Raw genomic sequence first — 27,247 nt, 5'->3', positions numbered from 1 at the left:
GTTCTATACGGGTTATATCTCCAAGACTCCTTGGGAAAAAATAAATAAAACTCTCCAGAAAGTAAGTATTCACATTCCCATTTTGCCCACATGAAAGCCGAGGCTCCGATAGACTACGTGGCTTCCCTAAGCACACACAGCTAATAAGAGGCAGAGCTGGGATTCAAATTCAGCTCTGTTCAATGAGTCAGGACTTTTTACACCTCGGAGGCTGCACTTGCAGAGTGCTGGAGTCCAGGTAACCCCTGGACCTCTCAGCTGGTGCTGGCCACTGCTGGCCTCACTCCTCCTCTACCCCCTTGGACTCCAGCTCCCGACCCAACTCTGTGGAGCAGTTGGACTCACCGGCATCAGAAGTCAGCTGAGTGGACACTGGCTCCAGAGGTGCTGCAGGGGCAGGGGCCACCTTGCCAATGCGCATCTCCACCCCCCTGGGCCCCTGCTCCACCAGGCTGATCTCCACCCCGATGCCCATGGTGGTGAACATCTCTCGGAAGCAGGTGACTGCCCTGTGAGCTTCGGCTAGGGCCTCGAAACGGATGCAGACAAAATTCTCGTCCTCGCGGTAGGTCTGCCAGTCCGCAGGTTGCTCTGGCTCCCGGGGACCCTCGTCAGCGCTGAGAAACAGCTCCTCGTCCGAAACCTCCGCTGGGCCTTTGGTGCGGAAGAGCCGGTGCAGACGACGGGCAGCGCGGTGGAAGGCGTCGTCCAGCTCGCCCCCGGAGGAGCTCTCGGCCTCACTCTCGGTGCCACTGACCACCACACAGGCGCTATGGCTCACACAGCCAAACTTGTTGCTCACCTGACAGGTGTAGCGACCAGTGTCGGCATGGCCCAGGCCAGTGACCAGCAGGGTGCACGTCCCATCCGCGAGCTGGTCAATGTGGTGGTGCCGCCCGTCAGTGAGCTCTACGCCGTCTTTCAGCCAGCATGCTCGCACATCAGCCTTGCTGGCTACCACACACTCCAGCCTCAGGGCATCCCCCACCTGGGCCTCAGTGTCCCCAAATGTGTGGGAGAATACGGGTCCTTCCTGCTGCTTCATCTCCTTCCGGACCTTGTAGCCCTTAAAGGCAGCCTGAATCTTCACTGCTGCCTTGTCCATGGAGGGGTCGCCCAGATCCTCAGCACTCAGACCTATCGGTGGTGGGTGCACCTGGGCTGGGTGCTCCTGCTGCTTCTGTGGTTCCACAGAGGAGGGTGCTGGGGCCCTGGCCTGTGGGCACAGAGCACAGTATCACAGTGAGACAGGGGCCCCGAGGCCAGACACACAAGACCAGGGCCCAGCACTGATCTCCGCACGGCTATCCATTCTGCCTCTCAGGCCCTGGCAACTGTGCCAGCCTCATGGAATATGAGGTACCTGCTGGCTCTTGTTGCTATCACAAAGCAAGCCCAACTCCCTGAAATCACTCTATACAGTCCCCACTGGGGACTGATGGGTAATGAGGAACACCAGAGAGACTGGCCCCAGCTTTATAGGAAAAGGCTTTAGCAGTAGATGGATGATGGACGGGTGGAGAAATCGGTGGAAGGAGGGACAAGCACATGGGTGGTAGTGGCAAGGGTAAAACACTGGGCCTCCCCTTGCAAGCCAAGTAGAGGCTCACCTTGCTGACCAGGGGTGAGACCCCAGGCCGCCCAGCCTTCTTGAGGTAAGTAACCAGGGAAGGTGTGCCTGCCCGGGACTCGTCGTCAGAGCTGGTGTGCGAGAGGTCAGCCTCTCCAGTGCGTGCCAGCTCATCAGCTGTGGAGTAGCCCTCAGAGAGGTCAGGGGCCACCTCCTCCACCTCCTGCCGTAGGTGATGCACGCGGCCATCCTCCTCTGGAAGCTCACTGATGGAGTCCAGCGTGGGTTCACGGCTCATGCGACGCTTCTTGGCCAGGGCCTCCCACAGCAGGTGCAGGTCACCCTCCTGGGCTGCCTCAGGGGGCAGGCTGGGCTGTGTGGGAGCCTCGTCCCCAGAGCCAGGGGTCAGCACCACTGAGGAGAGCAGGAGGGTATCACCAGAGCTGTGACCCCAAGCCTATCACTGGACCTCTGTTCCCCACTTGGCACCTGGTTTTACCAGGTCTAGAAGCACTGAGCCTCAGTCTTCCCTCCCTATGTCAGTTCACCTCCTGCATAGACAATGTGGTGACCAGAACAGAAAATGGCTCTGCACAGTGAGCCTGGGCCTAGATTCACAGGCCCACACTGCAGGGGTGGGACACTTGCATAGGGAATGCACCTGAATCAGGCTCCAAGGTGGGGCACTGACAACCTCCCGGGAGAAAGTGATGGGGTGGGACAGGCCACCCACTTCCACATTCAAGGTTTCCCAGCCCAAAACCTAGCACTCACCCTGGAAGGTAGCAGCCTCCATTGAGGCCAGGGTGTGGGCAGGGCCACAGCGGTACTCGCCCTGGTCTTCTGCCCTGAAGCCCTTGATCACCAGTGTCTGCTGCCGCCCCCGGGAAAGGACCTCAAAGTGCCCACTGGGTTGGATGCACTCCGTCCCCTTGTGCCAGACGACCTCGCCGGCCTCAGCTGCCACCTCCACCTCCAGACAGACATCCTCTCCAGCCACCACCTGCCGGCTCACAGGGGTAGGGGGCAGGGGAGGTGCAGGCTCCACTGGTTCTGCTGGGGAACAGTGTCCACGGAGGACAGGCCACATCAGGTGTGGGGGCATTCCAGGGTCCAGACCTCACCCTGCCAACTCTTCCCTCCACCTTGGAGAAGCTGGGCATTCTCCAGGACCAAGATGGCTACTCACCCAGCCTGACCATCTGGGGCAGGTGCACAGGCTCCCCAGCACCTGCAGGGCCCACAGCAGCCACTCGGAAACGGTAGGTCTCCCCAGGAGTCAGTCCATCCACCACACACTCAGGCCCAGGCACAAGCTCGTGGCACAAACGCCACTGGCCCTTGGACCCCTCCTTCATCTCTACCCGATAGCCACACAGACCCCCTCCACCATCGCTTGTGGGAGCCACCCAGGACAGCGTCACGGAGTGGCCACTGCAACCCACCACTTCGGCATCTTCTGGGGGATCAGGAAGGCCTGCAGGGAAGAAGAGTAGGTCAGTGTATTCACTGGGACTTGCGGGCCCCCTCCAGCAACCCCTGAGTCTGGTTTGGACACAGTGTAGGCACTGGGCAGATCACCTCCCCTGAGCCCTGGTAGCAAGGGATGATCGTGAGACCATACCCAGAGCCCACTCTGAGTGGGAGGCCAGTGAGAGCCCCCAGCACGTATGGATTGGCAACCTTGCTCCTCCTGCCCACCCCCTCCAGGGCCCAGCTTGGACCTCTCCCAGGTACAAAGCAGGGGAAGGTAGGTGGTGATCTGGGGACCATGGCCTCAGGGGGTACTCAGGGTTGAGCCAGGACACATCTGATCAACAGCAGCCCTGAGACTTTAGTGACCTGGCCCACACACCTGCAGGAGAAGCCACCTAGGAATGGAGGGAGCATCCTAAGACTATGGGGGTGAGACAGATTCATAGCAGGACCCAGCCCAGGATGGTCATCCACCCTGGTGTCAGGAGTGTGACCCAATCTGCAGAGAAGGGACACACCTTCACACACACAAACCACCCACCCAACACCGAAAGTCGAGCTGAAGTCACTGCGTCTCGGGCAGCAAAGGTGACCTCCCCAGCATGGTGTAGCTGTGCATTGCGTAGCAGCAGGGTGTGGTGGCTGCCATCAGCAGTGACGGTCCAGTCGTCGTCGTCAGGCTGTACCGCAGTTCCGTTGATGTACCAGGTGGCTTCGCCCACCAGCAGGGCCTCGCTGAGCACGCAGGTAAATCGAGCCTGTGTGCCAGCTCGCACCACCACATCCTTGGGGGCCTCCAGGACTTCCAGGCGCCAGCCTGCAGTCAGGGGTGGAATAAATGCGGGTGTGTAGGAGGGTCCAGAGAGATCAAGCCCAGCATGGCCCACTGGGTCTCCCACTGAGTGGGAGTGGACAGAGACCCCATCTCCACCAGCTCTCCCTACCTGCAGAGCCCCACACTGGAGGGGCCTGGGAGACACACGCCCTGCACTGGAAGCTGCACTCCTGTCCTGGGAGCGCTGCCCAGCCCCTGGAGGAGTCTTGGAGACCCCCTTCGGGCTCCCCACATCTCACTCCATTCCCTAGCCGCAGGGCTTGTCTCAAAGACTGATGTCCTGCCTCCAACCAACTCTCCAGGCCCCGCCCTCTCCCAGGTGTTCACAGACAGCAGACTCACACCACCCAGCCGGCTCAGTCACAGGCATAGACAAAACCTGTCCTCATGTCCCAACAGCACGCCTGGCCCTGCTGCTGTGCAGGTACACTCCCCCCATGGCCCTGCTGATGGAGGCCTCCCTGGTCCTTGGCCCCTGTCCCCACTCCCTCTCGGGTTCTCTTGGCCATGGTTCCCCCAGAAGCACAAGCTCAGCAGCAGCATGCCCTGATCCGGCAGCCTGCAGGACCCCAGCACTCTCCCAGAGGCCACCAGCCCAGGTGGAGGACTCTCCTGCAAGCTGCTCCTGTCCCAGGCCCCATCCCCTGAGTGAGCAGTCCAGACAACTCTTTTTGGAGGTAGAGTGGGGGTTGCCAAGGAGCAACTTCCCTTCTGGTGGGAGAGTGTTGGAAGCCACCTTGGGCTGCCCAGAAAGTGGCCCAACCTCCTGTGGGAGGGGTCTCACCCACCTCCGCCCCGCCAGCTCTCATTGCCATTACCTCTGACGGTGAGGAAAGCAGAGGTGACCATGTCCCCAGCCAGGAAAGTCACCCGACAACTGTCCTGTGGCCTCAGGTTTTTGAGCAGCAGTAGGTGTCGCAGGCCGTTCTCAAAATATACCACCTCTGCATTCTCCGAGGTGTGCACGGGCTCATCGTCCAACAGCCAGGTGTGGGCAGCCACCTCAGGCCGGGACAGCTGGCACTCAAACAAGGCCTCCCCGCCCTCAGGCACATCCACATTCTCCAGGCCCCGGACCACGGTGTTCTTGGCTGTAGGGAGAGCAAGGCTCAGGGACTGATGACCTCACTGTCCCTTGGGAGAGCCAGCAGCTTCAGGGGGGCGGCACCCAGGCCTGTAGTGTTCCCTCCACACCCTGCCCATCCTTTGGGCCCCTCACATCAACAGTGGTCTCCTGACCACAGGAAACTCACAGGTGTTCACAGACCGCAGACTCACACCACCCAGCCAGCTCAGTCACAGGCATGGACACAACCCTGTCCTCGTGTCCCAATAGCACTCCTGGCCCTGCCACTGCTCAGGTACACTCCCCCATAGCCCTGCTGATGGAGGCCTCCCTGGTCCTCGGCCCCTGTCCCCTCCTCCCTTTCAGGTTCTCTTGGCCATGGTTCCTCCCAAAAGCACAAGCTCAGCAGCAGCATGCCCTGATCCAGCAGCAGTGCAATGCCCAGGGCAGGTTGCCTGCCACCTCCCGGGCCTGTTCCCACTATGTAGGTCCCCTGCAGAGCAGAGCTGGCTGTTGCTGCCTGCCACTCCACCATTGCTGCATGGTCAGAGCCACGCCAAAGCCGTGCTGGACCTGGGCTGCCCGCCAGGTGGCCTCACCTTGCACTTGTAGCAGTGCCACCACGCGAGTGCCTGCGGCCTCACAAGAATAGATGCCACTGTCACAGGGCAGGGCCGGCCTGAAGGTCAGCCTGGCCACAGTCCAGTCCTGCTCTATGATGACACGGTGCCCATCTGCGTGTACCTCCCGCTCGTCCATCTTCCATGTGGCCTGCACCGGCCGTGAGTATTGGCAGAGGAGTTCGGCAGAGCCACCCTCCTCCACTGCCAGGTCCTGCATGGCACTGACCACCTCCACCGTAGGATCTGTCGGCCAACATGCCGGACATGCATCAGCCCTGAGGAACAGCACCACCATGGCCCACCCACCCCACTCAGTGTTAGTGGCTTCAGCAGCTGCAAGCATGGAGTTTCATGGTGACAATTTAGCAGGAGCTGCCTGGCATGTGGCTAGGAAGGGAACCCACACCGCAGCCCAGGGCCCTTCACAGACACACCTCACCCATGAGCATAGTGCCTAGGCTTCACCTCTGTCCAGGCAGAGCTCCTCTGGCCCCACATACCTGCTGGCCCCCAGAAACATATGCCGCTGGAAAGGCTCCTCTGGATGTCCTAGGGCCTGCCCCAGAACCCAGAGCCCCTGCCCTGCTTGCCCCTCTCCAGGGGCCTTGCTTCCCACCCAGGGCCCCCATTCCATCTCCATTTGTTGAAATCTCAACACATTTTACATGACAGTACACAGCAGGCACCAGGAACAGCTGTCGGGAAGAGGCTAGGGAGACCCTAGCAGCTGCTACTCTCCCTGTCTGGCTAGCTCCTCCATAAGGGCATGGATCTTAGCTGAGCTCACAGCAGAGGAGCAGATGTGAGCAGGGACAGGTAGGCCAGGGCCAAGGGCATGGGCCTCCCCTCAGAAGCCCAAAAAGGCCCCCGAAGGGACTGGCCCCCGTGGCTGGGGATGTGCAGCTAACTAGGTGACTGGTGGCCAAGCAGGTGGCAATGCATTGGCCCTACCTGGCAGGTGGCAGTGGACCTAGCCTCCAGCTAGATCTCCCATTCAAAAGTAAGAGCTGCCCACTGTGCCTCCTGGGGGTGCCCAGGGTAGGTGGCACATGTAGAGTGATGCCCAGCCTCTGGCTCTGGGGACAGTCCCCACCCTCAGTGCCCATCCTCCCCCTTTCCCCAGGAGCCTGTAGGAAGCATGTGGCAGCAGGAGCAGAAGCACCAGCATGGGGAAGTCCCCAGTGGTCAATACCTTTGACCAATAACTTGGCTGTGGAGACCAGGGGCCCTGTGCGGAAGGTGACGGTGCCTGAGTCGGCCACCCCCAGGCCCGAGAGTGTGAGGGAGTGAAAGGTCCCATCACGCACAGTGATGGCACTCTGGGGGCTGTCCTGTAGCAAGGTGCCATCCAGCCACCAGCGGGCCTCTGGCCCACCAGCACGAGACACCTCACAGGAGAACGTGGCCACCTCCCCTGCGAAGACGTCCACACTCTGCAGGCCACGGACCAGGCACAGTGCAGCCTCTGCATAAGAGGGCAAGAAGGAGGGCTGGGTCCATCACTTAGAGGCTACCTGGGGCTACTGGTGCAGGTGTGTCCTATGATAGCAGGTTTTGTCTTTATGCCCAGTTCCTGGCCCAGAGCTCCTAACCCAGCAGAATCTCCTGAAAATGCTGCAAGTCCCTTCGTTATATATAACAGGCTCTTTTTTTCTTTTAATCACACCTGAGATTATGTTAATGGGGTGACTCAGGCCCAGCCCTGAGACAGCTTCAGGAAAGGACTGGTCACCAAGAAGATCAAGTGATTACAGGGTTACAAGGCTCAGCCCCATCCTCTGAGAAAGCAGGGTGGTTGGACATCAATCTCCATAAGACAAACTCTTAACAAGACCAGATGAGCTTCCACAATGCTGAACACAGGCTGGGAGGGCAGCTTGGAGAGGACATGGAATCTGTGTCCTTTCCCATTCTTGTCTTTCACCTGGCTGTCCTTGAGCGGGATCCTCTGCAACAAGCTATCCAAGATGAGTGTGTCCCTGACTTCTGTGAGTTGTCCTAGCAAACTGGTCAAGCATGAGGAGAGGACAGTGGGAGCCCTCACTTGAAGCCACTCAGAAGTTTGGGTAGCAACCTGAGATTTGCCATTGACATCTGAAGCCGGGGAAGCCTATGGACTGAGCCCTTAGCTTGCAGGGTCTGTGCTAAATCTGGGTAGATAGTGTCAGAACTGAATCACAAGACACCCAGTGGGTGTCCACTGGAGAACTGCTTATGTCTGTTGTGAGTGTCTGGTCAAATGTTCTAGGTTGAGGAAGTATGACAGGAAGAGAATAGTGACCGTTCTCTAGAACAGATGTCAGAAATGGGATGTGCTGGCCTAGTTCTGAGACTCACTGGTGTGGGGCCACCCTGGGGCCCACTGGCACCATCCAGACCAAAAGGATGACCTGAGCCCTGGGGTCTAGAAATCCACCCTCATCACAGAGGGAGGCACAGAGGTGACCATGGTGAGCCCAGCTCACACCCCATCAGAACACTATAGGTTTCACCCAGAGGAGGCCATGCCATGCATGGTACCCTGATCATCAGGAGAGCAGACAAGCCCCAAGCCCCATGACTGGGGCTCCTTCTAGTGCGGATGCCTCGTCTGACCCAGGTTAGGGCAGGAAGCAGAGGCCCCAGCACCTGCTTCTCCCCAGGGGTGGTGGCTGGCCTCAGAAGGGGACCTCTCTGTCCTTGGGGGCACCTTCAATCCCAAGAGGGCACCTCATCCAGTTTTCCTCTGAAGTCCCTCAGCCCCAGGGTTCAGGGCCCTGATGCTGGATCCAAATATTCCTGTCCCTGTCCGAGCTCAGGGCCTTCCCAGATGAATCATGCCTGCCCTCCTGTGCCCTCCATACAGTCTCCATCCTGTCTACCTCCTGATGGACACTCAGGCTGGTTGGAGGAAGAGGATACCAGCATCCACGTCTAATCCTCCCATCCCCACAAGCCAGCCAGTAGGACCAGAGAGACTTCTTCCACCACCTGCTGCCTAAGGCCAGGCAGGGAGGATGTCACCGCCACCCTATGCTTCTCTGAGCGCTTTCCACAGGCCATCCTGGGGCCTCCTTATGAAGACAGAGACACTGTTCAGCTTGGTAAGGCCTAGATGCCTTTACCCCAGGAGGCGGGCCACAAGGGGCAGGTGGGAGTCACTGGCAGACACCAGAGCCCATCAGGACAGTGATGTGCGGGGCAGCCCCCATGCCCACCCCAGCAAGCCCTCCTTCAGGAGCCTCTCCACACTCCTCCCCTTCGATGCACCCCACCAGCACCTGCCTTCCCCAAGTGTACATCTGCACCTCCTTCTGCTCTGCCAGCTCCTGGGTCTTGCCCCGAGCAACAGTTCCCAGGCCTGCCTATCACACCCCTACCTGGCCATCCATTCACACACCTAGGCCCATGGCCCTCCCCCTGAGATCACTGTCCTGATGCATAATGAGCCATCTTTCCCAAGCAAGGGACACAGAGCCATGTCACCCCCACATAGTCATCGCCCCAGGAACACACAAGGCCCTTCCTGCACTGCTCCCATTCAGGAAACCCATGACACCTCATCTTCACAACCTAAGGCACTAAGTAGCCTTTCCCAGCCCCCAAGCCACAGAGCTGACCATATCTGTCTATTCTTTAGGTTTTTGAGGAGGAGAGCATGAGATTCAAACATACACTGTCTCCATGTCCAGCTCCTCCAAGCAGACGGGGAATCCCTGAGGGCAAAGCTACCTTTGGACCTCAAGGTCCAGGACTTGACCATGGTAGGGGCTTGCTCAATGGTGAGTAGATAAGTGGTTTGATAGTGGCTGGTAGATGGTAGGGTGGATGGATGGATAGTTAATGGGTTAGTGGATGGACAGAAGGATAATGAACTGGTGGTAGATGGATGAATGTGTGATAAATGGATGGACAGAGGATGAGTGGAAAGGTATGTGGATAGCTAGATATGGAAGATAGGTAATAGATGAATGGAAAGTGGAGGGATATATAGATGGATAATGGGTGCGTGAGTGGACAGTGGACAGATGGTGGTAGTAAATGAATGAATGGTAGATGGATGGATGGTTGATAAATAAACGTATGGATAGAGATGGATGGATGGGAGGGTGGATGGAGAAGTGGTTAATGGGTGGATGGATGAATGGATGATTGGTGTGGACTGATGGGACCAGTCTGAGAACCTGGAATAGGGCAGCAATGGAATGCACTCAAGAGTGACCTGTGGAGTCAAGGTACAATCCAAGTTGAAGATTCCTAAAGTCCTGTTTGCATTCTGGGGCCATGTGCACCATGCCTGAGTCCACACAGGTGTCACGCATCAGCTGTTGCATCCACACCTTTGAGCTTGTGTGGTATGCAAGAGCGTTTCAACATGGATGTGTGTGGGCCCACATGGAACATATCAGAAGGACAGGCATTGGAAGATGATGTCCAGAAGACCCTGTCTCTACCTCAGGGTCCAAGGCAGCAAGGCTCTCCTACAGAGAATACCAATCCTGGCCTGTGCTCCCCCCATACACAGCATTCCTCAAGATCTTCACCAGCCTACCCCACTCCATGACTTGAGGGATCAAGGACTGGAAAATTGCTAAGTCTAGGGTTTCTTCCCCACACCAACACACACACATACACACACACACACACACACACACACACACACACTCACACACACACACCAGCTGCCACTAGGCAAGATGCTGTGGTGCCCTGAAAACAGGCATCCACAGGCCAGGGCCTAGGTATGGGAGAGAGCTGCCCACCTGTGACTTTCAGCTGGGCTTCTGAGCTGCATGAACCCACTTGGAAACTGATGGTTCCCGCATCTTCAGGGGTCACCTGAGGACACAGGGAGGAAGATGCTTAGCCCTGGCCAACTCATCCTGACAGGAAGGACTGGTCCATCTAGCCAGCCCCTAATGATGGGGCTCATCACCTCCTTAACCCGACCCCCTAGTGGAGGGTCTTTCTGAATGGAGATGGAACCATCCCTGTCCAAGTGGAACAGGTCCCAGAGCCCCACCTTGTGCAGGGTGAGCAAGTGAAGTGTGCCCTGCTCCACGGTGATGTCATTCATCTCGTTGGCCTGCAGAGGTACCCCTCCCAAAGCCCAGCGGGCTTCCTGGCTTGCAGCTCTGGACAGCCGGCACCGGAAGTGGGCATCCTGGCCTTCATTCAGCTGCATGTCTTGCAGGGGCTCCAGGATGGTCACCTCTGGGACTAGACACAGGGTAGGCATGGGTGTCAGCCTCTGTGTCCAGGATGCTCCCTTCTTTAGCATAGCTTCCATATTCTGGGGGTCCTCCCTGGTGACCCCACCCCAATTCCTGAAGACAGTACATGGGGGTGTGTTATCAGTCCTTCCTCTAGCCAGGGCTCTGACCAAAGGGAAATGCCAAGATGGCTAAAGGCTGGGGCGGCCAGTCTGCAATGACCCCTCATGAAAATCAGGAGAGGGAAACTGGAGCTTTAAAACTGTTAAGCTCTGGGAAGCCCACCACTGCCTGCTCACCAGCATGACTCAGTCTTCAGCCCAGAATCATTCCGTCCTGACTGGGGCTACTAAGAAATGGCCAGTTCATAGTCCCTCTCTCTACCAACACCCAAGGATCCCAAAAGCAGGGACCCTTGCTGTCCACTTCTGTCCCGAACAGAGGCTGGGCCAGGACAGCCTCCCAGGGGCAGTGATAGGGCAGGCCCACCCAGAGCTGGCTACCTCTGACAGTGAGCTGAGCAGAAGATGCATGGCTGCCCACATGGAAGGACACGGTGCCAGCGTCCTCAAGTGTCACACCCTTCAGCTGGAGTGTGTGGATGCAGCCATCCCGAACAGCCACCTCTGTCACCTCGTTGCTCTGCAGTGGCAGGCCCTGGAGGCGCCACTGCACATCTGTGGCCCCAGCCCGTGACACCTCACAGCTGAACTCCACATCCTCGTCAGCCTGCACTTCGGCATCAACCAGGCCCCTCACGATGGTTACCTCAGGCTCTAGTGGGTGGTAAGAAGGGTCCCTTTTCAGGCTGGGCCAGCCCCAGTGCCCCTCTAGAAAGCCTTCCTGGCCACCTAACACTCCTCTGCCTTGTGTGGCATTTGCCAGCTGCTTCACTCAATGAGTCTAGAAATAGCTGGGGCAGCTATCTCCCCAAGGCCAAGGGTACAGCTCTGGTTGCAGGACAGTGGATAGATGCCCTGTTTGGCTCCAACATTGCTGCAGGCCCAATCCTGGCCAGGTCACCAGGAAAGTAAGACCTTCAGGAAGAGCAGGTAGGTGCCAGAAAGGGCCACCAGGCCAGCTCAGGCCAGTCTGCTGCCAGCTGGGGGGCAGGAGGGAGCACAGCCTTCAGTGCTGCAGGCTTCATGCCTACCCCCATAAAGCCCTTCTCTTGGAGGATCAGAATGGGGGTGGAGTAGCAAGAAGAGAGCCTATAACCTGAGGGACCTCCACCACCCTGTGAGCTGCACTTGTCACAGCCAGGTATGTCCCCAGGGAAGCTGTCAGGAAGAGGGTGTGGCCAGAGGTCCTGGTTGGCTCACCTCTGACCCTGAGAGAAGCCAAGGTTTTCTGGCCACCCACCACACAGGCATACTCTCCTGTGTCCTTGGTCTCCAGCCCATGGACCAACAGCTCGCACATGGCCCCTTGGCACCGCATCTCATATTTGGGGCCCACAGCCAGCTCCACGCCCTCCTTTAGCCACTGCACAGGGGCCCCTGGCTCAGCCTCGCTCAGCTGGCAACAGAGGCGAGCCACGCCGCCTGCCTCCTGCTCCATGCTCTGCAGCCGCGTCTTGAACTTGGGCTTGGGGGCTGAGGGACAAGAAAGGAAAGCTTAAGACTGCAGGTTCCCACCTCATGTTCGCCTTGAGCAAGGTGCCTGCCCACCCCTGAGGTATGAGGCTGCTGGGGAAGCACAGGGGCCGGTGGGCAGCTCACAGCGGATGGAAAGAGAGGCTGTGGTCTGCGCCTGACCCGCCTCGCAGGTGTAGTCTCCCGCATCTTCCTGCTCCGCCCCGCGCACCAGCAGCTCGGCGGCGGAGCCCTCCTGTACCATCTGGTACTTGGCGCAGGGGAAGAGCTGCAGGGAGCCCTTGCGCCACTCCACGCTCGCTCCCTCCTGGCTCAGCTCGCAGCGCAGGTGCGCTGTAGCTCCCTCATCCACCTCTAAGGCCTGCAGCTCCCGGAGGAACCGCAAGGGTGCAGCTGCGGGGCAGGAAAGAGAACATGACAGCGAGACCCTGAGCATTTAAGACCCAGAACCGTGTAGGTGGAGAACCACATCCGGGCAAATCCTGAGTCGGACCCACAAGGCATACCCTTGGGAAGAAACAACTGGGGAACTGCATGTGGCAGAGGCAATACCGGCCAGCAAAGCTACCAGAAAGGGAGAGACCCAGGGAAGCGAGGTCCTGGAGCGGATATAGAGAAGCAGAGGAAACGCAAGCGGCTTCGCACAGGGGCAGGACCCCCGCACTACGGGGAGGGGGCGGGATCACAGCCACCAGGAGGAATTGGGGGACTGCACAGGAAGAGGGCCCAACGGGTAAGGAAGAGAGAAAGAGGAAAGGTTAGGTGGTGCTCCCTGTCCTGGGATCTGGGAGGAACAGGGCCTTGTCCACAACCTTGTCCTTTGGTCTTGGGGCGCAGGTCTTGGGCGGGCAGAACCACGAGGTGGGAGGAGCGAGCAAAGTTATCAGGACAGGTCCGCCCCGCCCCACTGAGCCGGGTCCTCTCTGCTGGGACCCCCCCCCCCAGGTTGCAGCCTTGAGGGTCAGCGGGGACTCTGCACCCACGCTAGGCTTCGCCCTGTCTTGTGAGGTCACCTGTGACAGTGAGGGTGGCGCTGGTAGCCTGGGAGCCACAAGCACAACTGTACTCGCCCGCGTCTTCGCGGCGCAGGTCCCGCAGCACCAGCTCGGCGGTGCAGCCTAGCTGCTGCAACTCCCGGCGCCCATCAGCCTGCAGCTCCAGGCCGTTCTTGCTCCAGACCACAGTGGCATTGGGAAGGGACAGCTCGCACTGCAACCTGGCTGTGGAGCCCTCCTCAGCCTGCAGGCACTGCAGGGGCTCCCGGAACACAGCCTGTGGAACTGCAGATGGGGAGGAGGCAGGGTCAAGATCAGGCACACAGCTGGCCAGAGCTGGGGAGCCCAGCTTCTCCCAGCCCCTTGGCCTACCTCCACGGGACCAGTCTATGTAAGGAGGGAGGTGAGGAAGCTGGGGCAGAGCAGAGATCTGCCACAGGCTTTTCTAATGGCAGCCTCCCCCTTAGAACCTCTAGCCTTGCCAGAGGGATGTGTCCCCCTTGGACCACCAGAGCAGGGCCAAGTCCAGTCATATAGTCATTTGGCCAGCACAAGACCTTTCCCACTCCCACCAGACCCCAGGGAAGGGTGATTCTCCCCAAGACCACAGGACAAGGCAATATCCTTCCCAGACTGTGGACAAGGCCCTGTTCCTCCCAGACCCCAGGACAGGGACAGGAGGCTCAGATCACAGGGCAGGGCTTTGTGTCTCCCCAGGCCAGACCCTAGGGCATGGCTGAGTCCACAGGAAAGGCCATAATTCCCCATTGCAGGCCAGGCTGTCCCAGTAATCCCCAGGCAGGATTGTCCCTCATGCCCCTGAGATGCTGAGGGGTAGCAGGTGCTGACTGCCTCAGGTGGACACACTGGCAATCAGGGGCAAGGTGCAGAGCCCAGGCTGGGGAACCTCCTTGGGCATCAGAACCCCCAGGGCCCCCAAAAGAAAATCTTGGGCTATACGTGGCATGCAGAGATTGAGGAGGAATGACAAAAGGTGATTAGGAAAACAAGGTGGGAACTCTGTCCCTCCATGACAGCTGGCCATATGAGGTCCCTGGGGAGACTGGCAAGGCACTAGTACACTGGGCAGTGCTATGTCAGAAATCCAAGCAGGACAGAGAAACAGCATGAGACAGAGGGAAAGGGCACCCTCCCTCTGGACAACAGGGGCAGCATGGCCATGGCTGGACACAGAGCAAAGGCAGAAACCCAAACAAGCCCACAGTCATGGGAGGTCTTTACCCCTGACGGTCAGCACTGCTGAGGTCCTCTCCTGCCCACACACGCATGAGTACTCCCCAGCCTCTGCCATAGTCAGGCCCTGGATCTGCAGCTCACACGTGGCCCCCTCCTGCCTCAGCCTATACCGGGCCCCATCTCTGAGGGTCTCAGACCCCTTCCTCCACTCTACGGGGGCTGCCTTGCTTAGTTCGCACCGCAGAGTGGTCGTGGACCCTTCTGTAGCCTCTTGGCTTCTCAGATCTTCTATGAATCTGACGGGCAGGGCTGAGGAGGGCCAAGCGGTCACTGAGAACATGGGGCCACACACTGCCAGAGGACCATGGTGTGGACAGGTGGGTGGTGGCACAGATGAGGAAGGAAGCAAGTAACCACAGAGGAACAGAGTACGCAGTAGGATGGACATGGACACGAGAAGGAGAGGTGAAAGAAGCCCAGGGGAGGAAAGGACAGGTGGCCACGGGGTTGCCACAGGAGTTGGGCCGTGTGTGGATGCAGGAGGTAGGAGGCGGAGACAGGGTAAAGACACCAGCTGGAGGTTCACATGGCCACACGAGGTCTTTACCCCTGACTGTCAGCGTGGCCGAGGTCCTCTCCTGCCCACATATACACGAGTACTCCCCGACATCTTCCCGGGCCAGGCCCTGGATCTGCAGCTCACACACAGCCCCGTCCTGCCTCAGGCGAAGTCTGTCTCCACTGGTGAGGGTCTTCACACCCTTCCTCCACTCCACAGGGGCCTCTCTGCTCAGCACACACTGCAGCATTGCCGTGGCCCCTTCCACAGCCTCTTCATTCCTCAGACCCTTTGTGAACTTGGCGGGCAGGGCTGGTGGCCAGAAAGACATGGATGCTATCATGCTCTCCAGGCACGTGGAGAGGATGGACGTGGACAACAGAAAGGACATGAAACGCATCTGTACATAAGCCCCCTGTTGGGTGTGCTGAGCACCAGGGCCTTCATCTTTCCCCAATGCAGCCTGAGCACATGTGGCCCTGGCCCACTCTGTGGCCTCTGCAGGCCTCCCTGTGAACCTGACGTGCAAGGCCAGGGAGGGTCTGAAACACATGAAGAACCTCAGGTGTGTTGGGGAACTTCAGGGGACAGAACATGACAATAATGAGGACAAGAGACAGACTGACAGACCAGCTGGCTACAATCCCATGCAGGGGTAAGAGGGTGCCACAGACCCGGAAGAGAAGGTAGACTGAGTGACAGTTGACATGAAGTCAGTATGTGGACACCAGAACACAGATCTATTCTGCCACGTAGTCTTTACCCCTCACGGTCAATGTGGCTGCTGTCTTCTCCTCCCCGCACACGCACGAGTACTCCCCAGCATCAGTTGTGGCCAGGCCGGAGATCTGCAGCTCACACACAGCCCCGTCCTGCCTCAGGCGGAGTCTGTCCCCACTGGTGAGGGTCTTCACACCCTTCCTCCACTCCACAGGAGCCTTTCTGCTGAGTTCACACCTCAGTGTGGCTGTGGTCCCTTCCATGGCCTCCCTGGACTTCAGATTTTCAGTGAATCGTGCAGGCAGGGCTAGGAAGGATCACATGGACAGAGGCCATCAAACCTTCTGCAGGTTCTGAGGTCAAGACCCAAACATCAAGGAAGGAAAATAAAGCAGGACGCCTGGAGGGTCACAGTAGTGGGAGATCCGTGAGGGTCTGAGTGAGGTCCTGCATGCGCCTGCTCCTGATCAGGTGGCTGGGAGCAGGGCTCCGTTCCAGGTCCTCCTTCTTCAAGGGCATCTTGCCCACCCACAACTTCTCATTGCTGGGAAGCACACCAGGTGCCTAGAGCTGTGAGCTCACGTCTGTACCACGCGGTGACCCCTCTCCCTGGACCCTGTGGGAGGCAGCTCCCAGTTGTGAGCCTCCCTGCCTCACAAGTAGGATTCTCACTGCAGGCTCCAGCCACACTGTCAGCAGGTTCCACAAGAACTACAAACGGCTTTGGAGCTGGATGGCGGCCAGAGTCTGGAAGACTTTTGAGGTATATGCTAGAAAAATCCCAGCTAGCCAGAAAGGGCCTGACAGAGGAAATACAGACACTAACAGTGCTTCTGGCCAGGACTAGATGGACACAGGGAAACACTCCTGGGGAGTGGAAGAAAGGTGATCCTAGCTATGAAGTGGCACAGAAGTGGCCAGATTGTGCTCCAGTGTTCTGTGGAGGGCAGCAGTGGGAAACAGCAGGACCAGGTGGATGTCCAGCTGGGAGACAGCTAAGCCAAGTGTGGCAGGCATGGCCTGCTGTCTCCCTATGGCTCACAGGAGAGTGTGAGAAGGCAGAACTGTCCATCAACAAGGAACCAGCCCCAAACACTTAGAAAACACCTGGATCCACAGTGAAGAGAGTGGGAGATGCCCTGAGAGCATCAGGCGTGGCTGAGCACCTGCTAAGGGGACTCATGGGTGGCTGGTGACCAGGCAGCTCCTCCCCCGGAGCCAAGACTGCCAAGGGTAACAGGAAAGCCCTGCGCAGGACACGCGTGCCAGAGGCGTGACACTCGCCAACTGCGAGGCAGAACAGAGGTCCTGAAGATACACACATGGTTGGAGACTGGCGATGGGACCCAGGGTGCTCTACCACCACGCCACATCCCCGGCCCTTTTGAGTTTTTATATGAGACAGGGTCCTGCTAAGTTGCTTAGGGCCTCACTAAGTTGCCGAGACTGGCCTCAAACTTTCCATCCTCCTGCTGCAGGTTCCTGAGTCACTCAGATTACAGGCATGGATCACCACGTCTGGCTGAAAACGTTATAGCAGTAGGAATGCTGGCAGTGTGGACTGCAGGGACAGCAGTCAAGTGAAATGAAGGACGCTGCCACAGGATGAGCACAGCCACTAGCCACACACATGGGCTTCCCCTCAAGCAAAAGACGGCCATGAAGGTGGTCAGAGTGGCGGGAGTACCACTGCCACAGGCCTGGAAGAGCATGAGGCTGTCCCCTGCTCAGTTTCAGAGGACCGGCCAGCTCCACTCAGGCTGGGGCAGACTTCAACCTTGGTAGGTTTGCAGGACAGAGCACCAAGTCAAAGTAGAGCGCTGTCCAGCCTTGAAATCCAGGGAGCTTGGTCCTGCTGTTCCCAACTGTCTGGACTCATGACCCACATCCTTGTTCCTGCTCCTCTCAGGGTCTGTCCCACACTGGGCCCACCACGCTTTGGAAGCACGTGCCTTGCCTAGCTCTAGTCACAGCCAGGGAGGAACTCTGCCCTGGGGTGAGCTGGAACCCAGTCTCAACCTGGGGACATTCAGATGAAACTGGACAAGGTCGGATGCTGGGTGGGGCTAACTCAGTGTACTTTGCATGTGAGAAGGACCTGAACCTGGGGGTCACTGGTGGGTGCCACAGGTTGGAGTCCTAACCTGGCATCTCAGAACATGACTGTTCAAGGAGGAAGAAGGTCATCAGGTGGCCCAAATCCAGGGTGACCAGTACCCATAGAGGAAGAAATGAGGACACAGGGGGAAAGATGGCATCTGCAAGCCCTGGAGTGGCCTCAGGAGGGACCAGCCCTGCTGAGAAGCTGTGATGGACGATGGCCTCCAGAGCTGGGAGAGACATGCCCCTGTCCTTTGAGCCACCCAGTCTGTGGCACCTCCTTAGAGCAGCCTGAGTGGACCAAGGCAGCAGCCCTTCACTACTGCTCCCCAGGTCTCTGCCCTGCACCCCTGGAGTCTACTCTGACTCTGGCCCAGGACATCCCTGGAGCACACCTGGGAGGGACCACCCAGAAGGCTGGCAGGGAATCAGAGGACATCATCAAGAGACACAGGGAAGCCATAGTCCACCTGATAAGGGGACAGGAGACAGGAGGCACGGGGAAGCCACAGTGGCCATTACCCTTCACGGTCAGCGTGGCCGAGGTCCTCTCCTGCCCACACATGCACGAGTAATCCCCAGCCTCTGCCACAGTCAGGCCCTGGATCTGCAGCTCACACATGGCCCCCTCCTGCCTCAGCCTGTACAGGTCCCCATCCCTGAGGGTCTCAGACCCCTTCCTCCACTCCACAGGGGCCACCTTGCTCAGCTTACACCGCAGAGTGACCATGGACCTTTCTGTGGCCTCTTGGCTTCTCAGGTCTCCTATGAATCTGGCAGGCAAGGCTGAGGAGGGCCAAGCGATCACTGAGAACATGGGGCAGTCTGGAGGACTCCAAAGGCACATGTGATCCACAAAGAACCACACACATAGCCACGCGGTGTGGATAGTGAACTAATGTACAGATGTGGAGGGAAGTGGCCAGTGGGAGGACAACACAGCACATGAACAAGAGCAGGAGGACCCCAGGCAGAGGACAGGGCCACAGACCATGCAGGAGCAGTACTACAAATGGAGCAGAAAGTGGCAGTGGACGACACAAAAATGCCAAGCCACAACCCATGAGGACACATTCTTTACCCTTGATGGTCAGCGTGGCCGAGGTCCTCTCCTGCCCACACATGCAGGAGTACTCCCCAGCATCTTCCAGAGCCAGGCCCCGGATCTGCAGCTCACACATGGCTCCCTCCTGTCGCAGGCTGTGTCTGTGGCCTTCCCTGAGGGTCTCTGTTCCTTTCCTCCACACCACTGCTGTTTCTTTGCTCAGCTTACACCGCAGAGTGGCCGTGGCCCCTTCCACGGCCTCCTCATTCCTCAGACCCTCTGTGAACCTGGCAGGCAGGGCTGGGGGCCAGAAAGACATGGATGCAATTATGCTCTTTGAGTGCACAGAAGAGACAGGACACAGACAGTACAGAAAGGACGTGAGCCCAGCTGGACATGTCCGGTGCTGGGCTGCTCAGCACTAGCTGTGGGCTGAGGCTTCCCGTGGTCTTGCCCACATGCTTCCCAGCCAGGGTCTGTTCCAACATCCATGGATCTCATGCCTGGCATGAACGGGACTGGCCTGAGGAGGCCACAAAGAACACCAGGGTCTCTGCAGAACACATGGGGTAAGACATGGCACTCAGCAAGGGAGACAACCTGGAAACAGGAATGGAAGCACCAGACACAGGCGGCCCAGGGGGTTGGACAGCAGACTGGCTGTCCATTCATGTGGAGGCCAGTGAGACGTGGAAGAGGGCCTCAGCATGAGGACAGGCTCACAGAAGGTCATAGGGCCCAGATGGATGGGCAGGAACATGGGTTGGAAGGGCCGTGCCCCTCCACAGTGTCCTCTGTGGCCTGGCCCAGCTCAGATTCTGTACAGCACCAGACTGAAGGGCCTTGCCTGGCCACAACCTCTCTGAAGCTCTCTGTAACAGCTGTTCTCTGATCTTGATAGATGGCTGGGGACATCGACAGCCTGTCTGAAACTCTCCCATAATCACACCCGACTCCATCTCCCAGAGCAAACCAAGAAAAGGAGCACCCTGGCCATGGAGAGAAGCCCCCACTCTCCTCCTAGAACTGTTACCCTGGAACATACAGCCACAGGGCCCATGCCCATTGTTCACAGTGCCAGCAAGCTCGCCTCCACAGCAGAGTTGACGAGATAACCCACAAATGAACAATGGCCCATCCACGGCAGCACATGGGTAGCCCCCACAGAGAAGGGAGGACAGCTTGGCTCCTGGGGCCCTCCAGCCACCAGCCCAGGTCCATCCGCCCCAGGGGCTTCAGGGCAACAGTGCCTCGGAGCATCCTAGAAAGTGAAGCACTCTCTGGAAGGGCCCAGGAGGGCTGTGCACCTCTGGTCCTTCCTGGGCCACGCCCAGTTCTGGAAGCAGCTCTCAGGTGGTCAGCAGGGTCCCACTTCCCAGCCACAGGCAGCGCTCCCTGAGTCGAGGGAGGGAGCATCTTCCCGGTGGCCTCCCTCCAGCATCCTGCAGCAACACGGTGGGCTTTGGTGTGCACATGCTTCTGTCACACGGGGGTCTACCTCTGTGCAGGAACACGTTCCGTCCATGCTCCAACATGTCATGGCACTGGGGCCTCTCCACAGAGGTCACCAACATCCGTGCACATAGTGGGGCCTCCACTACAGGTGGAGGTGAACAGATGGCCATGCCCTGCCCCACAATACACTTTACTGCCCCAGGAGTCCCTCCCTGACTCTTGACATGGGATCAGAGACAGCAGCATCCTGGGTGAGAGGCCCCTCACAGCTGGGGGAGATCCTTCCCGCCACACTGAACAGACACTGGGGCCCTCACCTGCCCATCAGACAGCCCCAATGCAGGCAGCTGCCCTGGCTGCAGGGACACCTGTCAGAGTACCCTCCACTTGCTCCTCCTCTGTCTCCCGCCCACCCCTTCTCCAGGGTGCACTCCTTGAAGGCCTCCTGCACCATCTTAATGCTTTGGCCTCACCCACATTCTCCATCCCAGGCTGTGACCCACGGGGCCGGGAAAAGCCCACTCTCTGCTGCTCTGGGTCTGAGCAGGCCCCACAGTGCAAGTGTGAGAGAAGCCTAAGAGCACACAGCAGTGGAGGATACAGCAGACACAGCACACAGGGAACCTGAGATTGTCTTCAGACACACAGCAGCCAGTGCCTGAGGACACACATGGTCCTTACCCCTGACGGTCAGCGTGGCCGTGGTCCTCTCCTGCCCACACACACACGAGTACTCCCCGCCGTCCTCCTCAACCAGGCCTTGGATCTGCAGCTCACACACAGTCCCCTCCTGCCTCAGGCTCAGTCTGTCCCCGTCTGTGAGGGACTCTGTCCCCTTCCTCCACTCCACGGGGGCCACCTTGCTCAGCTCGCAGCACAGCATGGCCGTGGCCCCTTCCATGGCCTCCCTACTCCTCAGTCTTCCTACGAAGTGGGCGGGCAGAGCTGGGGAGGGTCAGAAGACACAGGGCCTCAGGTTCACTGTGATGTTGGGAGACAGCACGTGACCAGACAAAGGACAAGACGAGCCAGCAGGGTAACAGGGGAGGCCACAGTGACATCAGGGACACTGGCCATGGCCACTGGAGTCTCCTGGTTCATGACAGCCCAGGAAGCAGGAAGGACCCTGTGGTCCACAAGAGGAGGGTGGCACAGACGGGAGGGAAAGGGACAAGCTGATGGAGAGTGGGGTCCATACTTGGTACCAAGACACGCCTGCACAGCCATAGAGGTCCTTACCCCTGACGGTCAGAGTGGCCGAGGTCCTCTCCTGCCCACACACACACGAATACTCCCCAGCATCCTCTTCTGCCAGGCCCTGGATCTGCAGCTCACACACAGCCCCCTCCTGCTTCAGGCTCAGTCTGTCCCCATCTCTGAGGGGCTCTGTCCCCTTCCTCCACTCCACAAGGGCCGCCTTGCTCAGCTCGCAGCGCAGCGTGGCTGTGGCCCCTTCCGTGGCCTCCTTATTTCTCAGTTTTCCTATGAACTGGGCAGACAGGGCTGAGGGGACCAAAGACACAGAGAACATCACTTTGTTCTGCAGTGGCAAGCAGCCAGTCCAGCTATGTGGGCAGGCAGGCAGGCAGAGGTGCTCACCCTTCACAGAGAGTGTTGCTGAGGTCGTCTGGTCCCCGAAGGAGCAGGAATACTTGCCCCCGTCCTGGGGCTGCAGGTCCCGGATGACCAGCTCCAGCACAGCACCCTCCTGGCGCAGGCTGTACTTGCTGCTGGACCTCAGGACATCTTCCCCGTGGCGCCACTCCACGGGCGCCGCCATCGAGGAGAGCACACAGCGCAGCGTGGCGGCACCACCCTCCGGCAGCTCCAAGTCCCTCAGCGCCTCCCGGAACCTAACTGGCCGAGCTGCAGAGAGACATACTCTGCTCACCTCCCTGAGCAGGAACCCCAGCCACGAGGTTCTCAGCCAGGGTGGGGGTGGTCCCAGCCCTGCTGCTGTACTCCTGAAGGGTCACAGGAGGCAGGCCAGCAGGGCAGGCACACGGCAGACCTGCGGCAGACCAGCATGCCCCAAGAAATGGGTGCCGGAGCCTGACCCAGGACCTCCAGACACAGTGTGGAAGGCAGATAATTAGAAGTGGACCCTAATTCCAGACACACATAGAACATGTAGGCGGGAGGCTTCAGAAGGCACCAGCCCTGCAACCTGCAACCTCGAGACCCTAAGCCTCCAGGCTGGGAGGTGAGTTCCTGGTTCCCATCCGCCCAGGCTGGGGCAGCCCAAGCAATCTGAGGCCAGCCAAGGGGCCAGAAAGCCAGGGAGCCAGGAGCAAGGCAGGTCAGCAGCAGGAGGGCAGCCATGCAGTTCAGGCCACCCACCGACATGGACACCCATGCACCCCAGCCCTTGCCTGCCAGGTGGACTGGGAGCCACAGGCACTGAGCTCACCTTGGACCCTGACAATGGAGCTGCTCCAGGCCCCGCCAGCCTCACACTTATATCGCCCACCATCCTGCGGGGTGGCACCTGTGATGACCAGCTGGGCACAGCAGCCCTCGTAGCTCAGCTGGCACCGGGCAGATGGCCGCAGCATCTTCCCATCCTTGGTCCAGTGCACGGGGGTGTCAGGAGCAGTGGTCTCACATGTGAGGGTCAAGTCCTCGCCTTCTGTGACTGTGGCATCTGTGAGCTCCTGGGAAAAGATGCTCAGCTTCTCTGGGGGAAGAGAAAGGAGCCAAAGGTCCCTGGGGCTGTGGTGTTACTGCAAGAGAGGCCCCTGCTACAGATGGTCATCATCTTGTCCATGTCTGCCGCTGCCTCGGGCTGCAGCCACAGACAGGAACGCTGAGGGGACAGGGTGGGCTCTGCGTGGCTCTCGCCCTGGCAGGGAGCAGGCCACCTTGAGACATGCTGACCAGGATTCTGAGCATTACCGAGGGGCGTTCATCCCAAATAGCACCAGTACACACACCTGCCTTCCTAGGATCCCCATGCTGATGACATCTAGTCTCACGTCACAATGAGTCTGCACCCAAGCTCAGACATGACTCAGCTGCCACCTGAGCTGTTTCCCACCCTCCTCAAAGCTGTACCCTGAGCAGCATGAACAGTATGACATCCCCACCCCAAATGGCCCTGGCCTTGAGGTACAAAACCTACCAGTGACCCGCAGGGTGGCCGAGGTCCTCTGATCACCCGCCTCAAAGTAGATAGTACCCGAGTCCTTGAGCGCCAGCTGTCGCAGGGTAAGCACATGGTACCCCCCAGGCTGGACCACAATTTCATTGAGCTCATTGGCATGCAAGGGTGTCTCGTCCAGGAACCAGCGCACAGGCCCGTGGTCAGCAGGGGCAACACGGCAGCAGAATGTGGCTGAGGAGCCCTCGTGCACTTCCATGTCCTGCAGTTCCTCCGTGATGAGCACCCTCTGCCCTGCAGGGCACAGACAGCCATCAGGGCCTGCTGCCCAGGGAAGTCTGGCTCTCTCCAGACCCAAGGAGGGCTCCCAGCAGCAAGCAAGTGACTGGTTAGCCAGTCAGGGTTGACAACATGTTGCACGTGGGAGCTGAACAGTGCAGAACAGTCTGTCTCAGGGTGACTTCTGAGTCCCAGTCCCATCTCCCAGCTCAGGTCTGCAAGGCTCTCGACACCATTCTGCCATTCCCAGAAGACAGACCCAGAAAGAACTTCTAGCAAACTTGGCCCTGGATGCCAGCCCAGGATGCCAGGGCCAGGTGAAGGATGGTCAGGAGGGATGGGACGCACTTGTCCTAATGCTGGTGGTACATCCTGCAACCCCAGGCCACTCCAGACCCTTTTAGTTCCAATTTACCTGTCTGCAAAGCAAGAAAAATGGTGGCTCTCACCCAGTACACCAGATGCAAACAAGCTGTCACAACCACTGTGAAAGGCCATGATCCAGGAGGAACGCTCCTTGAGACCCTGGCAAAACCAGAGCTGGAAGTTTCCCCAGGGAAGGCTCTACCTGCCCATCTCAGATGAGCACATTCTCAACACCTCCCAGTCCTACACCTCACACCCAGCAGCTCACGAGCAGAAGTCGCTCTGTTCTTTCAGACCATAGCACTGCAGACCAGACCTCTGATAGAACACCTGCGCAGCAGTGGCCTCCACCTACACAGAAGCCAGCACCTGCATGGGGTCTCCAAGGCCACCAACTCTGGACCTGACTATTTCCCTTCTGTGCCCTAAAGCCTTCCCCTGGCCTTAGCTTCCCTGGCACACGCTTAGTTTACCATAGCCCTGCAACACTCCACTCTTCCGAGTGACATCATTATTCTTTGGAGAATCTCCCTCCACCTGTTGAGACATCTACTGTCACAGGCACACTAACAGCTCCACCCTGGGAACACCTGGGCTCCCTGCTGTCAGCATCTGGGTCAGGTTGCCCCTCCGGTGGGCGGGAGAGGGAAAAAGGTGTGCAGGCCCAGAGCAGAGTGCACCTGAGCCCAGAAGGAACGTGCAGCAGGCAAGGATAGCTCCAGGGGAAAAAGCCATCGACTCACACACAGAAAGGCACAGGGAGCACCCCAGAGGCCCCCAGCTCATCCCCTCTACCTCAGAGATGGAGAGGCTGGGCAGGCCAAGCACAGCCTCTAGGGTCAGTTTCAATAAGGCCCACCTGAGCCCCCGAGGTGCTGAAAGCCAGGGTACACGTGAGTACTGTGGCTGCACCAGCCACTCACCTTGCACCAGGAGCCGGGCCTGGGACTGGGCCTGCCCAATGTCACAGGTGTAGGTGTCACTGTCTGTCTTCTCCAGGGTGCGGATGGTGAGCCGCAGGGCCAAGCCCTCCTGGCTCAACATGTGCTTCCCGGAGGCCCGCAGCTCCTTGAGGCCCTTGCGCCACGTCACGGTGGATGCCGGGAGCTCCGTCTTGCACTCGAACACAGCCGTGCCCTTCTCCTCCACCTGCAGGTCAACCAGCTCCTCTGTAAACCTGTTGGCCTTTTCTGGGAGAGAAGACAGAAGAGGTGAGTGTAAAGCTTGCATACATCCCAGGCCAGCCTTGTCCCTCCTGCCGGCCATGGAAGCAGAGCCCTGAGAGAGACCTCCCCTGCTCTGAGGCAGGGGTCCTGGGCATGCCAAGGGAGAGCTGCTGTGGGGCCGTGTGGGCACTCACCGTCCACATGGAGTCTGGCTGTGCTCTTGGAAGCGTCCGTCTCACACGTGTATGTGCCAGAGTCCTTGAGAGAGGCTCCATGGACGACCAGCACAGCCCGCATGCCTTCGCGGAGCAGCTTGTACTTCTGACTCTCGCGGATGGCCTTCCCATCCTTCAGCCAGTGCACAGGGGTGCCTGCCCTCGACAGTTCACAAGTGAGCACCACGTCCTCCCCCAACGTGGCCTGCTGGTCTTCTAGGGGCTTCGTGATGTCCACTGGCCTCTCTGAAGGGAACAAAAGTGTCTACCCAGGAAGCACAGACAAGCTCAGCCAGGGGCAGGGGCAGGGGTGGGCATTGGGAGTGTCCATTTCAAGACCGATACCACAGAGCCTGGACCCCAGGCCCCAGGAGCCTCCAACACTGACTTGCCAGGAGCCCTGGCCACCAGGGGAAGGCACCCAGCATAGCAGTGCTCAGGCCACTCCTGAGACCCAACACTGAGCCTGCAGTGTGCACCAGGCATGTACACCAAGAGCACAGGTCCAGACCGCTGGGAACCTCTCAGCCAAGCATAGACCCTGTGGCCCCGGCTCAAGAGTCGCAGGATGGTAGGGTGAGCCATGTGCATTAGGAACCCCAGCCAGGAGAGCAGTCAGATTAAGACCCAAACCCTGGGCCTGGCCCAGGGACACTAGCTCAGAGTGACCCCCTCAGAGGGCCAGAACCTCTCCCAGGTCCAGCAGGTGCCTCTATGCCCCCACATCCTTTAAAGGAAAGCTCACTAACTGCTGGGGTCAGTCCCTCAACCACTCCTGACCACCTGGAGAGGGTCTTAGGCTCAGCAGCCTGGGGGCCTCTGGTGACAAGTCCCCAGCTGGGTTCATCACACTCACCTTTTACGACAAGTGAGGCCTTAGAGGTGAGACCCCGCACAGAGAAGACCACTTCCCCAGCATCGTTGAGTGCAGCTTCTTGGATGGTCAGGGTGTATTTGCGGCCCTGGCGTGCTGCCCGGAAGTGGCCAGAGCTGCCCACTCTCTTCCCACCAACAGTCCACATGGCCAGGTCGCCTGCACTCTCGTGGGACAGGACGCACTCGAAGCTGCAGCTATCCCCCTCCAGCACCTCCACCGTCTTCAGCCTTTTGGTGATGCCCACATGCAGGTCTGCAAGCCACAGAGACTCCTCAGGCCAGAGCCAAACACCAGCAGCACTGCCCATGCAAGACCCCAGGTAGGGCTGGCCCCAGCAGGTGGGCTGGCCCCCTGCCCCCAGGCCCAGGACCTATGCAGGGCACGATCACCAAATCATGATGCACCCTTGGCCTGGGGCTGGCCATGTCCTGGTGCCTGTGTAGCCAGTGGCTATGAGCTCCAAAGAAGGGGAAGCAAGGACCACCCATATTTCCCACCACTCACAAACCCCAAGGGAAAAAGGACAGGAGCCCCAGGAGAAGAGCCTTCAGACAGCATGAGCCCCACTCTGTGACAAACACTCCACCCCCCTCTCCTTTCCTGTCTCATCAGAAACCACCAAGGCCAACCTGGGCCAGCAGCCACAAGGTCAGTAACTAGTGGGCCTGCCAACCACATACCCTGGAAACAGAATATGTTAGGGACTGAGCTCAGGATGACCAGACGCTGAACCTGAATAGGGGGTGCTGGCCCTGCAGTTGGAACCCAACCCTGGCTGAAAAGGATGCACTCAAAAGACCCAAGAGTTCAGGGTCC

At 58.9% G+C, this 27,247-nt stretch overlaps 1 protein-coding gene across 23 annotated transcripts in view; it reads right to left on the bottom strand.

Annotated features, from left to right (window-relative positions):
- The window catches only part of Obscn (obscurin, cytoskeletal calmodulin and titin-interacting RhoGEF), a 130,841-nt gene that overhangs the window by 42,604 nt on the left and 60,990 nt on the right, over positions 1-27,247 (bottom strand). For 12 of the 23 annotated variants that reach the window (XM_077802198.1, XM_077802203.1, XM_077802204.1 and 9 more), the window contains 25 exons: positions 26,411-26,683; positions 25,534-25,800; positions 25,097-25,363; positions 23,550-23,822; positions 22,839-23,105; positions 22,028-22,294; positions 21,668-21,931; positions 21,110-21,373; positions 19,010-19,273; positions 15,872-16,135; positions 15,157-15,420; positions 13,371-13,637; positions 12,484-12,750; positions 12,085-12,357; positions 11,266-11,538; positions 10,573-10,769; positions 10,313-10,388; positions 6,763-7,035; positions 5,547-5,813; positions 4,700-4,972; positions 3,588-3,863; positions 2,760-3,047; positions 2,345-2,626; positions 1,611-1,984; positions 346-1,216 (listed from right to left, as the gene is read on the bottom strand). In XM_077802198.1, coding sequence (XP_077658324.1) covers positions 346-1,216; positions 1,611-1,984; positions 2,345-2,626; positions 2,760-3,047; positions 3,588-3,863; positions 4,700-4,972; positions 5,547-5,813; positions 6,763-7,035; positions 10,313-10,388; positions 10,573-10,769; positions 11,266-11,538; positions 12,085-12,357; positions 12,484-12,750; positions 13,371-13,637; positions 15,157-15,420; positions 15,872-16,135; positions 19,010-19,273; positions 21,110-21,373; positions 21,668-21,931; positions 22,028-22,294; positions 22,839-23,105; positions 23,550-23,822; positions 25,097-25,363; positions 25,534-25,800; positions 26,411-26,683 — 7,191 coding nt within the window. The remainder of the gene's footprint in view (positions 1-345; positions 1,217-1,610; positions 1,985-2,344; positions 2,627-2,759; positions 3,048-3,587; positions 3,864-4,699; positions 4,973-5,546; positions 5,814-6,762; positions 7,036-10,312; positions 10,389-10,572; positions 10,770-11,265; positions 11,539-12,084; positions 12,358-12,483; positions 12,751-13,370; positions 13,638-15,156; positions 15,421-15,871; positions 16,136-19,009; positions 19,274-21,109; positions 21,374-21,667; positions 21,932-22,027; positions 22,295-22,838; positions 23,106-23,549; positions 23,823-25,096; positions 25,364-25,533; positions 25,801-26,410; positions 26,684-27,247) is intronic. The other 11 variants (XM_077802229.1, XM_077802232.1, XM_077802234.1 and 8 more) reach the window with 6 other exon arrangements.

The sequence above is a fragment of the Urocitellus parryii genome, chromosome 1 (genome assembly GCF_045843805.1).
Source record: "Urocitellus parryii isolate mUroPar1 chromosome 1, mUroPar1.hap1, whole genome shotgun sequence".
Lineage (NCBI taxonomy): Eukaryota > Metazoa > Chordata > Mammalia > Rodentia > Sciuridae > Urocitellus > Urocitellus parryii.
Note: the sequence above shows the minus strand (reverse complement) of the source record. Positions and strands in the feature narration are given on the sequence as shown.